The 14567-nt window shown below is 34.8% G+C and overlaps 1 protein-coding gene and 1 pseudogene across 1 annotated transcript; both read right to left on the minus strand.

Moving 5' to 3' along the window:
* Positions 1 to 8939: 8939 nt before the first annotated feature.
* On the minus strand, positions 8940 to 11439 carry LOC101508303 (deacetoxyvindoline 4-hydroxylase-like). Its single transcript, XM_004491751.3, has 3 exons — positions 10884 to 11439; positions 9886 to 10210; positions 8940 to 9325 (listed from the first exon to the last, which is right to left on the minus strand). The coding sequence occupies exons 1-3, from the start codon at positions 11423 to 11425 to the stop codon at positions 9065 to 9067; spliced, it is 1128 nt and encodes a 375-aa protein (XP_004491808.1). The 5' UTR covers positions 11426 to 11439; the 3' UTR covers positions 8940 to 9064.
* Positions 11440 to 13207: 1768 nt separating this feature from the next.
* Positions 13208 to 14261, minus strand: LOC101510872 (1-aminocyclopropane-1-carboxylate oxidase homolog 1-like; annotated as a pseudogene).
* Between the last annotated feature and the right edge of the window lie 306 nt (positions 14262 to 14567).

The raw sequence follows: 14567 nt of genomic DNA on the forward strand, positions 1-14567 counted from the left end.
AAAGTGTACTTTAAAATTATGGGTCTTACATTACTACCCCCCTAAAATTAGTTTCGTCCTCGAAACTATGCGTCGATAAATAACTCTGGGTGTTGTTCTCTCATCTTGCTCTCCAGTTCCTAAGTCGCATCTCCAGTAATTGGGTTCCAAATTACCTTGACCAACGAAACATCCTTGGTCCTCAGTCGCTTAATCTTCCTGTCATCAATTCTCACAGGTGGGACTTCGAATGACAAGTTATCCTTCAGTTGGATTGTGTCTGGTTCGATCACATGAGATGGATCTGCAAGATATTTTCTCAACTGTGACACATGAAACACGTCGTGAATATTGGACAGTATCGAAGGCAATGCAATCCGATAAGCAACAGGCCCAATTCATGCAGAAATCTGATATGGTCCAATGAATTTCGGAGTCAACTTCTTCGATTTCAAGGCTCTGCCTACTCCAGTAGTAGGTGTGACTCTCAGAAATACATGGTCACCTTGTTCGAATTCTAAAAGTCTGCGATGCTTGTCCGCGTAACTCTTCTGACGATCCTGTGAAGTCTTCATTTTCTCCTTGATCTTCTTTACCTTAGTCGTAGTCTGTTGCACCATCTCTGGTCCGACAATCATATTTTCACCGTCCTTATACCAACACAAGGGCATTTGACACTTGCGCCCATATAAAGCCTCATATGGTGCCATTCCAATACTTGCGTGGAAACTATTGTTGTAGGTGAACTCAATCAACGGAAGTACATCATCCCAACATCCTCTATCATCTAATACACATGCTCTCAATAGGTCTTCCAGGGACTGATTCGTCCTTTCAGTCTGCCCGTTCGTTTGTGGATGGTAAGCTGAACTCAATCATAGTTTCGTTCCCAACGCTTCGTGCAATGCTCCCAAAAAATGTGATGTGAACTTCGGATCACGGTCTGATACAATACTCGATGGTACTCCGTGTAATCTCACAATTTCTGCAATGTAGATCTCTGTTAGCTGATCTACCTTATAGGTGGTCTTTACTGGCAAAAAGTGAGCGGATTTAGTCAGTCAATCCACTACCACCCATATAGAATCATTCTTTCTCCTTGTTTTTGGCAATCTAGTTATAAAATCCATAGAAATGCTGTCCCACTTCCATTCAGGTATATCTAAAGGTTGCAACATCCCAGCAGGTCGCTGATGTTCCACCTTCGCTTTCTGACAAGTTAGACAAGTTGATACATATTCCGCTGCATGTTTCTTCATTCCTGGCCACCAATAATTATGCCTCAAATCCTGATACTTCTTTGTTGCTCCAGGATGAATACTCAACTTGCTCTTATGAGCCTCTTCTAAGATCGTTTTCCTCATATCTGTAATTCATGGTACACAAATCCTACCATTACATCGCAAGATATTATCTGATCCGATCTTGAACTCAGTTGTCTTCCCTTGCACTATTAGGTTCCTCTTTTCTTGAATTAAGACGTCATCTTGAGAATTTGCAATGTCTTCAAGTAGTCCACTCGAAATCTTAATCATTCCGAATTTCAAAATTCCCGGTGCAAACTCTACGTTCAAGTGTAGATCTCTAAAGGCTTCCCACAACTCTTGTTGTCTAGCCATAATTGTTGAAGACACCGAGACACTTCTTCTACTCAACGCATCAGCCACTACATTGGCCTTCCCAAGGTGGTACTGCAGTGTGAAATCAAAATCCTTGAGAGTCTCCATCCATCGTCTCTGGCGCATGTTCAACTCCTTCTGATCAAACAAATATTTCAAACTTTTATGGTCACTGAACACAGTGAACGTGCACCATATAAATAGTGCCTCCAGATCTTCAATGCAAAAACAACCGCAGTAAGCTCCAAATCATGAGTAGGATAGTTTCTCTCATGAATCTTCAATTGCCTTGAGGCATAAGCTACAGCTTTCTTGTGTTGCATCAGAACACATCCCAACCCTTGGTGAGATGCGTCACAATAAACTTCATAGGGCTCATCTGATTGCGGTAATACCAACACTGGTGAGGTCGTCAATTTTCTCTTTAGCAACTGAAAATTTTCCTCACACTTCTCCGTCCATGCGAACGGTTGATCTTTTCTGGTAAGTTGTGTCAGTGGAGCAACAATCTTAGTTCGATAAACCTCCTGTAGTACCCTGCCAATCCCACGAAACTTCGTATGTCAGTGACAGTCTGAGGCTGTTTCCAAGCAAGAACCGCCTCAATCTTAGCCGGATCTACAACGATTCCTTCCTTGGTTATCACATGTCCTAAGAAATTCACTTTCTCTAGCCAAAAATCACACTTCGACAGATTGGCATACAATTGCTTCTCGCGTAAAATCTCTAGAACTTGACGTAAATGTTCTCCATGCTCTTCTTCAGTTCTTGAATAAATCAATATATCATCAATAAACACCACAACAAATTTATCAAGGAATGGACTAAAGATTCTGTTCATGTAGTCCATGAAAATTGCTGGTGCATTGGTAACTCCAAACGGCATAACGAGATATTCATAATGTCTGTAACGGGTTCTGAAAGCAGTCTTCTGAATATCTCCTTCCCTTACTTGAATCTGATGGTAACCCGACTTCAAGTCAATCTTCGAAAATATCGCGGCCCCTCTCAATTGATCCATTAAGTCATCGATGCGTGGCAAAGGATAACGAGTCTTAATAGTTGCCTTATTAAGTTTTCTATAATCCACACATAAGCGCGAGTTTTCGTCCTTCTTCTTAACTAGCAAAACTGGAGCTCCTCATGGCGATACACTTGGTCTAATAAATTTCTTCTCCAACAAATCTTCAATTTGGCTTTTGAGCTCATTTAATTCCAATGGCGACATTCGATACGGTGCCATTGAAATAGGTCCGATTCCTGGGTGCAAATCAATGAAAATTCCACTTCTCTTACCAGTGGCAATCCTGGAATTTCCGTTGGAAATACGTCCCGGTACTCATTGACAAGCATCACATCTTCTATGTTCACATTTATCTTTGCCTCCACATTAGCCAGGGACAAAAACTCATGAGTCCCTTCTCTTAGCGACACTCGGAGTTTGTTAGCGGCTAGATACTTAACAATTCCTGGTTCGGGGAAAATAACCAATTTACGAGCACAATCCAAGATCACGTAATGATACGACATCCAATCCATACCGAGAATGACCTTGAGTGATTGTAGAGGTAAACAAATCAAATTAATCAAGAAATCTCTATTTTGTATAGTTACTTGACAATGTAAACACGCATAATTTACTGTCAAAGTCTTAGCAGGTGTAGAAACAACCAAATAAAAAGGTAGGGGCGACACAGATAACTTCAAACGATTCACACAATCCATAACAATGAAGGAATGGGTTGCCCCCGAATCAAAAAGTGCAGTTAGAGTGTTACCTGCAATCTCACAGTCACGTTGAATCAGATTGCCAGATGGATTTCCAGCTTCAGCACTCACGCAATAAACGCGTCCTCTAGCGATAGGACGAGTAGCCCTAGTTACATTCACAACTGGTTCCACCTTCGGGGCCGTGCAATTCCTTGCCATGTGCCCTGGCTTCTGACAATTGTAGCAGGTGAGAATATTAGAGGTACAAGCACTAGCATAATGTCCCTCTTCCCCACACCGGAAACATCGAAGCACTTGTCCCAATTGTCTTCCGAAATTCTGGTTCCCTGGGCGATTCTGCCCACCGTTGTTATTCTGTGGTCGATTATAAGGTTTAGCAACTTGCTTTCCCTTGTTCTGATAATTCACCCAACTAGGGCCTCCTGAATTAAAATTCCCTCCTCGACTAGCTCTCTTATTTTTCATATCCTCCACTTCTCTACATTTTTCTACAAGCGCTTGGAAACGTTGAATTCCCAAGGGTAAGACGGAGTCTTGAATCTCATACTTTAGTCCGTCTTGGAAACGATGACACATGAATGGTTCATCAATCTCTTCACGGAAAAACCTGAAATGTCTCGTTAGCGATTCAAACTTAGCAGGATATTCGCCCACGGTCATGTTCCCCTGATGAAGTTTCAGAAAATCATCACCCAGTTTAGTCCTGGTACTCATCGGGAAGTATTTGTCTAAAAACTTATTTTTTGAATGATTCCCAGTTCACCTCCTCGTGAGCTGATCCCATCAATAACCTTGCACTCCTCCACCAGTACTCAGCATCCCCCAATAGCATATAAGTGGCATAGTTGACCTTCACCCCCGCTTGACAGTTAATCATTTCGAAGATCTTCTCCACTTCTTGGATCCATTGATCCGCCTTCTCTGAATTCTCATCCCCCTTAAACTTGGGAGGATTGTAACGACAGAAGTCTTCTAATCCTCTTGACTCTGCAGCACAGATCTCTCTTCCCCTCTTTTCAAGATCACGTTGAGTCTTGGCAGCAGTCTGTGCAGCAACAGAAGCAGCCATGTTATTCATAGCTTCCGCCATTTGATCGTCCCTATTAGCATTGGCTCTTGGAATGTCATCCCTTCTTGGCGGCATGGTTTTTCCTATAAAACCATCATCAAGTAGAGTCTTAACACTACCTCATCACATAATAATTATTGCGGACCTGACAACTCAACCCACCTAAACCGACGCATGATCAGATAACAACTCTCAACTTACAGGTTCACCTACAATCTATAACCAACGCTCCACATCCCCCAAAGAAAACCCAACCAAAGCTCTAATACCACAATGTAACACCCCGATTTTCACAGCGAGGGTGTATTTTTTTTTCCAAAAGAAATTAAAATAAAACAAATAAATAAATAAGGAAATACCTTTGGATAAATAATTGAGTCATTATAATTTCCAAGCAGCGAAAAAGTTTCTCCAAATATGAATCCAAAGTATTTACACAACAAAAAATGATACATGGAACCCATTCAAATAAGATGTCATACTGACAATATTAGTAAAGGTACAGTTTTCCAGTTCAAAATAACGTAATCCAAAAAAACATATGTTCCCTCTATGTCATCCTAATCTGATCATTCTTCAAAAAAAAAAACTATAGCTATACACCCTGAGTGATGTCCACGCGCCCCGTGAGATCATCTGAGGGCAAAACCCAAATTTCCACAATAGTTGTAAAGGGTCACCAACCGAAATTAACAGTTAACACATAACATTTAAGTTTTTAAATGCACAAAATAGCCTTTCAACTAAGCATGCACCTTAAAAGGATTTTCCATATGCTAAAAGTTCATATAATGCTTGCCAATTAAAAATGAAATCAAAATAAAGTTCTCAATCCATCAAGTAATACATAACTGACCAAGACATTGATAAATCAATTGAGCAATCTGTTATCTAACTCAAAATAAGAATTTCTACTAAGCCAATCGATTTCCAAATCGATTTCCTGAAGGTTTTTAGTGAAATTTGAACTCTGGGCTTAATTCAATCGATTGGGCAATCGATTGGGCAGAATAGCTGAGCCACTGAATTAATGCCAATCGATTTCCAAATCGATTTTGTCAGTTTTGCTGAATTCCTGTATGGCCAAATTGATTTCCAAATCGATTTCCTGAATGGTTTTTGAAAAACATATTATAAAATCGATTGGCAAATCAATTATGTCAAATTAGGGAAGTCCCTAGAACTCATCCAATCGATTGGGAAATCGATTTCCCTGCATATTCTTCCAAAAATACATAAACTAACTCAAAATCATTCATACACAATTCCACATCTTAACACTTAGCAATTCCCACACAATCCCCACGACAAAGTGGGTTTCGAAATAGTTTTACAATCAAAAATGCTATCACACAATTCCCAAAACATAACACTTAGCACTTATAACACAATCACTACAACATCATGAGCTTCGAAATAGTTTTGCAATCAAACATGCTATCACACAATTCCAAACAAAACATAACACTTAGCACTTATAACACAATCACTACAACATCATGAGCTTCGAAATAGTTTTGCAATCAAAAATGTTATCACACAATTCCAAACAAAACCCTCCGCGAGAGGCGTAAATCCTAAACGTACAGTTTCTCACGAACGAACACGAGTGCAGTCTCTCATGGACAAACACAATTTACCAGGGTGTAGTCTCTCACGGACAAACACCTGTGCAGTCTCTCACGGACAAACACAATTTACCAGGGTGTAGTCTCTCACGGACAAACACCTGTGCAGTCTCTCACGGACAAACACAATTTACCAGGGTGTAGTCTCTCACGGACAAACACCTGTGCAGTCTCTCACGGACAAACACAATTTACCAGGGTGTAGTCTCTCACGGACAAACACCTGTGCAGTCTCTCACGGACAAACACAATTTACCAGGGTGTAGTCTCTCACGGACAAACACCTGTGCAGTCTCTCACGGACAAACACAATTTACCAGGGTGTAGTCTCTCACGGACAAACACCTGTGCAGTCTCTCACGGACAAACACAATTTACCAGGGTGTAGTCTCTCACGGACAAACACCTGTGCAGTCTCTCACGGACAAACACAATTTACCAGGGTGTAGTCTCTCACGGACAAACACCTGTGCAGTCTCTCACGGACAAACACAATTTACCAGGGTGTAGTCTCTCACGGACAAACACCTGTGCAGTCTCTCACGGACAAACACAATTTACCAGGGTGTAGTCTCTCACGGACAAACACCTGTGCAGTCTCTCACGGACAAACACAATTTACCAGGGTGTAGTCTCTCACGGACAAACACCTGTGCAGTCTCTCACGGACAAACACAATTTACCAGGGTGTAGTCTCTCACGGACAAACACCTGTGCAGTCTCTCACGGACAAACACAATTTACCAGGGTGTAGTCTCTCACGGACAAACACCTGTGCAGTCTCTCACGGACAAACACAATTTACCAGGGTGTAGTCTCTCACGGACAAACACCTGTGCAGTCTCTCACGGACAAACACAATTTACCAGGGTGTAGTCTCTCACGGACAAACACCTGTGCAGTCTCTCACGGACAAACACAATTTACCAGGGTGTAGTCTCTCACGGACAAACACCTGTGCAGTCTCTCACGGACAAACACAATTTACCAGGGTGTAGTCTCTCACGGACAAACACCTGTGCAGTCTCTCACGGACAAACACAATTTACCAGGGTGTAGTCTCTCACGGACAAACACCTGTGCAGTCTCTCACGGACAAACACAATTTACCAGGGTGTAGTCTCTCACGGACAAACACCTGTGCAGTCTCTCACGGACAAACACAATTTACCAGGGTGTAGTCTCTCACGGACAAACACCTGTGCAGTCTCTCACGGACAAACACAATTTACCAGGGTGTAGTCTCTCACGGACAAACACCTGTGCAGTCTCTCACGGACAAACACAATTTACCAGGGTGTAGTCTCTCACGGACAAACACCTGTGCAGTCTCTCACGGACAAACACAATTTACCAGGGTGTAGTCTCTCACGGACTAGATGAAACGGGGAGGTTTGTGTTTGACGGTTTTGAAATCCCTAACTCCGTTTTCGAATCCGAGAAGGAGGAAGGAGTTGGGAACTTGATCTTTCTCACCCACTAGCCTTGAGTTTCAATGCTCGAACTTAAAGGAAGCAAAGAAAACGAAAAATGGAGGAAGGAGGGAGATGAGCGCGCGAGACAGGGAGAGAGGAAAATGCTTTTCAGTTTTCTTTTGGTTTTCCTTTCTTCCTTTTTCTTTTCTTTCTAATTCCTTCTGTTTTCCCTCCACACAAACATATATATATATATATATATATTAATTACTTTTAACAAATATATCCAAATATCTAGATATTTATTAAAATTACCATTTCACCCATAAGGCATTAAATTCTTCGTAAAAGATTCACCGCAGTTAATTTAATTTATTCATCGACGAGTAAATCTAATCGGCATCAAAATATCTTTTTGGTCATATAACTCCAAAATATTAATAACTTTGGCTAAAAAGCCTCCGAGTTCAATACCAAAATCCACTAAAATACATAAAGTATACTTTAAAATTATGGGTTTTACAATGAACCTCAACAATAGGATGTCAGAAAGTTGAAGAAGGTTATGAGGACAACAACCTGGAGATGCTAGAGAAAAATACTCAAATCTTGAAGAAGTTGAGCAAAGAATACTTGTATGTTATTTTTGAAAATAGTAGATTAAATCCTCGACTTTACTGAGGCAAAATATCTCTGTGAAGGGAGGACTAGATGTAGCAATAGTTTGTTGTGAACTAGTACAAAATATTTGTGTCTCCTTCATCCTCTTCTATTTTGTAGTTCTTTATGGTTCAACCTTACTATTCCTAAACTTCTTTTAAAAGTAAATTGAATGTTTTAGTAAAAATCTGTTTTTGTAAAGAAATCAAAGTAGCTTTTGGAAATGGCAAACATAATTCAAATCGCTCTTTCTCGTTCAACTCCCTCTCTCTTTACCTTACATTTTTTTCTTCTAATTTTGTTTTCTTCAACAAATAAATAAAAAGAAGTAAATATGATTTATAAGGGTAATTGAGTGGTAGGGTTTTCCAAAATTACCCTTAGTCAAATATAGCAATTTATCTAAGGTCTTGTTTTTAGTTGTTGGGCTGCTTTGGAATTGGGCTTAGAATGCTTTTTAGTTTCTCTGATTCTATCTTAAATCATTTAATGGTTCACTACTAAACCCAACCAAATTATAACACAATAATTTTATATTTTTACTCTAAACTTTAAGTAAGCCACTCTACTTATAGTACTTATAGTTTTTAGTCATATACATATAATCTTGGATAAATAACACAACTACTTATTTTTAAATAATAGACTTAAATAATAATAATAATAATAATAATAATAATAATAATAACAACAACAACAGCAATAATATAGTACTTATAGTTTTTAATCATATACATATAATCTTGGATAAATAACACAACTACTTATTTTTAAATAATAGACTTAAAAAAAAATTAATAATAATAATAATAATTCATAGAAATCAGGGGTGTTACACAAACATATATAATACTTCATTTATTTCAGTTTCAGAAACTTATGACATTATGAAAACACACAAGTTTTTATTTAGGTAGAGTATGGTAGCTCAGTGAAATCCAACAGAACATGAACATGTTGAATTCACAACTTAAAAGGCTCCAAGGAAGAGTGTCCATCAAGTCCTTTTGCAAAATAATGACCATAGAAATCTTTTATTGTAATGTCTTTGTAGATTGGTGGATTTTCTGCTGAAGTGAGTTCCTTAATAGGACCATAAATCTTTAAATCACTTTCATTTGGGTCATGAACATTCAAAAAGGAACTTGCTATAGAAATTCTTGGGCCTACCTTTTGGGATAAGACTCTATGATAAACACTTACAAATTTGTCATTTGAGACAAGCTGCAATAAAATATAGAAATTGGATTATATACAAGAAATTGGTAAGATAATTGTGTAAGTCAGAAATGTGATAGTATGAAAAATACAATGCTCCAGTCATTTATTCAAGAGGTCTGTTAACTTTTCATCAACTACTTGCTTTCATTTTTATTTATTTTTATAGAGTCTAATTAAAAATATTTAACTTTTTATATTTAAGGTTAAATATATTTTTAGTCTCTACAAAATTATAATCTTTTAAGTTTAATCTCTAAATTTTTTTCTCACTTTTAATCCCTATTTTAATATAAAGACTTGTTTTAAGGGCTAAAAATATAAATTATTAAAAATAAAGACTGAAAATAAAAATAAAAATAAAAAAATAGTCTAAAAAGTTCAGAATGACTAGTCTATTTCCAATGCTACATATTTAATAAATATACAAAATTCACTTGACTCAAAAATATATAAAATTTGTTGAAGAGAATGTTTTATAAAAGATATAAAGAGAAAAAATTGTCTAATAATATCTTGATTTTTTAAAGTACTAAAGTTTTGAAATACAATCAATATATATTTACCTGTAGAAGATCACCTATGTTTACAACAAGAGCTCCATGTAGAGCAGGAACATTGACCCATTTACCCTCATGAAGTACTTGAAGGCCACCAAGTTGATCTTGTAGAAGCAATGTAAAGAAATTAGCATCAGTATGTGTGGTAGCTCCCACAGTTAATTCAGGTTCAGGGCATGGTGGATAGCAATGACCCATTATAAATATTCTTCTATCACTAGGATTCAAATCATTGAGGTAAGAAGGATTAAGTCCTAGTGCCTCAGACAACAACTCAGCCATAAAGGAACCCAATTGTCTTATATTGTGTAAAAATTCAACCACAATATCTCTGAAATAATTAATTCAATCAAATTATCAGTGATTAAAATATTTCAAATCTATAATTCATAAATCAATGTCGCTATTAGAGCTGTCAATTTGACAAGCCCCATAATTATTGGGCCCAGCCCACACGTTGGAGGGGCCAAAAAAATTTATAATTTAAATGGCCCCCAAAAAGAAAGCCGCAACCCCTTAAAATTTTGTGAGCTTAGTGGGCCTATAAGCCCACGTTTTCAAAAAAAATCGATTTTCTTTTTAAAAAATTTTGACAATTTTTTATTTTTATTTTTTTCGAGAAATAATTTTTTTCAATTTTTCATCGATAAAAAAATGTTGATTTTTTTCGAAATAATTTTTGATTCGAGAAAAAAAAATTGATTTTTTTCGAGAACTTTTTATTTATTTTTCTTACAAAATTTTTTGAGAAATTTTTTTTTTTTAATTTTTTTCGTAACAAATAAATTTCGAAAGTTTTTCAAGAAAAATCTCAAAATTATCAAAATATTGAGGGCCTATAAGCCCATCTTTAAGCCCCATGAAATACTTAGTCGAGATTTTAAAAAAATTCTTTTGACCGAGGCCTAATATTAAAGGTTTAATAAATAAATAATTAAAAGGCCTAGTAATTGGTGGCTTTTTTTGACAGCTCTAGTCTCTATTTAGAATGAAATCTTACTTACCTGCATATTTCTGGTACATTATCTGATTTGAGTGATTCAGGACCAACAACAATATCAAGTGTATCTCTCCAATCAGCTGGATTTCCGCTAAAAAGGGACATATTAGAGAAATATGTAACTCCTTTCTTTACTAAATCACGTGAGTAATACGGTTTTTTCAAATCCTCATCTTGTTCATGAAACTTAAGAGTTCCATCAATCATTTCATCCAAGACAGAAACAGGAATTCCATGATTAATCACTTGGAAAAATCCCCACTCCTTACATGCAGTTCGAATTTGGTTAAGAATTTCCACACGAAGAGCAGGATCGTTGTTTCTGTTTTTAAGGTCAATAACGGGAACACTTAACTTTGTGTTACCATTAGAGTTTTCAGTAATGTTTAATTCTTTAGAATAGAACATGCGTGGAATCTTTGTCACACCACGTCGTACAAGACCCAATACACCAGCTTTTGTTTCATCAAAAGCTTTCAGTTCAGCTAATTTATCATATGTAGAATCAATGTTTTCATGCAACAAATTTCCAGATTTGATCTCCATATCACCAAGCAGGGTATAAAATTTGAAAGCAAGGAAGATGACTTTATTTTTCCACACATAAGGTCATAAAATAGATGTGATTATATAGTATAACTGTTTATCTTATTTATTTTTATTATATAATATAATATGTTATTTTAATTCGTTTGTTTTACCTTTATTGTGTATACATTCTAGATATATATATATATATATATATATTTGAATTGTGAAAAGATTGAGATATTAGTAATTAGTATAACTCTTATTATATATATATATATATATATAGTCAATTGAATCTCACAATTTATGAGTTACTTAAACACATTAAGTATTATTTTCAACAAATATTATATTAAATACATTCTATATTTAATATTTGTAATAAATCAAAAAGTAGTTTACTTAGGTAATAGTATTTTATTTTTATTTACTATTGGAAAGTTCTTAAACTTTGTGTTTCAATTGACTAAAATGAAATTCTAGAATGTCTCCGAGTTTTTATTTTTGTTTTAATGTTTTTTAGCTTATATGAAAAATAAGTTACTAAAATCAAAGAATATAATTTCTCAAGCCTACTTTACAAATGATAGTTATTTAAAGAATTCAAAATTCAAAACTTCGATTGTTTAATAGTTGTCATTTAAAAAATACATTTGAGAAAATGTATTCTTTTATTTTAATATTTAATTTATATTTAATATATATATATATATATATATATATATAGTCAATTGTAAGTCACTGATTTTTTTTTATATTTAATAATATTAAATATTACTGCTCCATAAATATTTAGTAAAAGAATTTCCATGTAATAAAAATATTTAATATAAAATATTTTTGATACAATACTGATAATTTTATTTTAGCTTAAAAAATGAAAAGATAAAACTTATATACAATTGGTTGGTATTGTAGCCTAAAAAGTTGAATTTTTTTTAATAAGAATTTAAAGTAAATTTAGAAATATTATAGGAAGTAAAAATTTATTTAAACCATTATTTGTATCATATATATTTATTATGATGCATAGAATTATTCAACTATATAAGTGTTTATTTTTTTATTTTATTTTTTACATTTGTACTTGTGCCAATTAAATGACTTGTCTATTTCCAATGCAACATACTTAATAAATATAAAATTTATTTGACTCAATAAATATATAAGTTTTCTTGAATAAATAAATTGTGTTTTATAAAGATATAAAGAGAGAAAATTGTCTAATAAAATCTTAATTTTTTAAAAGTTAAAGTTTTTTTTGGCACAAAATAAAAATTTGAAGAGCACAAAAAATTAATGATAGAGATATATAGACATGACAACGGGGCGGAGCGGAGGCGAATTCTGTTTCTTCAATTCTACACTTGATTAATCGGGAAAATCCACACCTGCACTTGTTTCTTAGTGGATGTGAAAATTTGCCTCCTCAATCCGCACCCATTAATACATATATAAGATTATAAATTTAAAAATCATATCTATTATAATTAATATAATAAAATAATTATTATTACACAATAATAAAGTTAAGAAATATTTTTTTTTAGAGATAAGATTATAATTTTTAATATTTAAAAAATATTGAATATGTATATGTATAGAAAATTTAAAAATTACTATAATATTACTTGCGAGTTTGGGTGCAGGGTGGATATCATCACCCCAAACTCGTCCCCGCTCCCGAATTTTAATTTTGGAAAAAAATTGTACCCGTACCCGCACCCAATCAAAACGGATTTTTCCGCCCAAAATCAAATAGGTTTGGGTGGATACCCACATGTGCGAATTACGTTGTCATCCCTAGAGACAAAGTAATATTTAGCATACTACTAGCTAATGAAAAATATTGACAATTATAATATTTACCTGTAAAAGATCACCTATGTTTACAACAAGAACTCCATGTACAACAGGAACATTTACTCATTTACCCTCATGAAGAACTTGAAGGCCACCAAGTTGATCTTGTATAAGCAATGTCATAAAATTACCATCAGTGTGTTTGGTAGCTCCCATAGTTAATTCAGGTTCAGGGCATGGTGGATAACAATGACCCATTATAAATAATCTTTCACCACAATTCAAATCATTGAGGTATGAAGGATTAAGTCCTAGTGCCTCAGACAACAACTCAAAGATAACGAAACTCAATTCCTTTATTTTTTTGTGAAAATTCAACCACAATATCTCTGTAATAATTCATTCAATCAAAATATCAATCATCAATCAATCATTAAAATATTTCAAATCTATTACTAAAATAAAATCTTACTTACCTGCATATTTCTGGTACTTCATCTGATTTAAATGATTCAGAAGCAACAGTAAAACCAATTGTATCTCTCCAATTAGCTGGATTTCCGCTAAAAATTGACACATTAGAGAAATATGTAACTTTTTTCTCTAAATCACGCGAGTAATATGGTTTCTTCAAATCAGCATCTTGTTCATGAAACTTAAGAGATCCATCAATCATTCCATCCAAGACATTAACAGGAATTCCATGATTAATCACTTGGAAAAATCCCCACTCCTTACATGCAGTTCGAATTTGGCTAATAATTTCCACACGATGAATATGATCATTGTTTATGTTTTTGAGGTCAATGACGGGAACACTTAACTTTGTGTTACCATCAGAGTTTTCAGTGAATTCTCCAGAATAGAACATGCATGGAATCTTTGTCACCCCACGTTGTACAAGACCCATTACACCAGCTTTTGTTTCATCAAAAGCTTTCATTTCAGCTATTTTATCATATGAGGAATCAATGTTTTCATTGGATTTGTCCTCCATATCAAGAAACACAATTCAAGCAGGGTATATAAAATTTAAAAGCAAGGAAGATGATTTTGTTTTTCCACTCATAAGATCATAAAATAGATGTCATTAAATAGACTAACTAAAAGACGAGCAACTTGATTATCTGATTCTTTTTTAATGTTTGTCTATTTTTATTAAATAATATAATATGTTATTTTAATTTGTTTGTTTCACCTTTATTTTATATATATTCTAAATTTCAATACTAATATTTATGATATATATTTTTAAATTTGAATTGTGAAAAGATTTAGATATTATGGAATTTGCTATAATTATGGTATGGATAAGTTTAAATACAAATTTGAAAAAAGCACATAATTATTAAGA

This window comes from Cicer arietinum, chromosome 3 (assembly GCF_000331145.2).
Source record: "Cicer arietinum cultivar CDC Frontier isolate Library 1 chromosome 3, Cicar.CDCFrontier_v2.0, whole genome shotgun sequence".
NCBI lineage: Eukaryota > Viridiplantae > Streptophyta > Magnoliopsida > Fabales > Fabaceae > Cicer > Cicer arietinum.

What these genes read in the sequence shown, in the direction of transcription:
- LOC101508303 (XM_004491751.3), bottom strand. Translation starts at nt 11,425, where the DNA reads ATGGAGATCAAATCTGGAAATTTGTTGCATGAAAACATTGATTCTACA. An exon ending in AATGTACCAGAAATATGCAG is followed by an intron (nt 10,211 to 10,883) that starts GTAAGTAAGATT and finishes TAATTATTTCAG; the next exon opens with AGATATTGTGGTTGAATTTT. An exon ending in ACATAGGTGATCTTCTACAG is followed by an intron (nt 9,326 to 9,885) that starts GTAAATATATAT and finishes ATTTTATTGCAG; the next exon opens with CTTGTCTCAAATGACAAATT.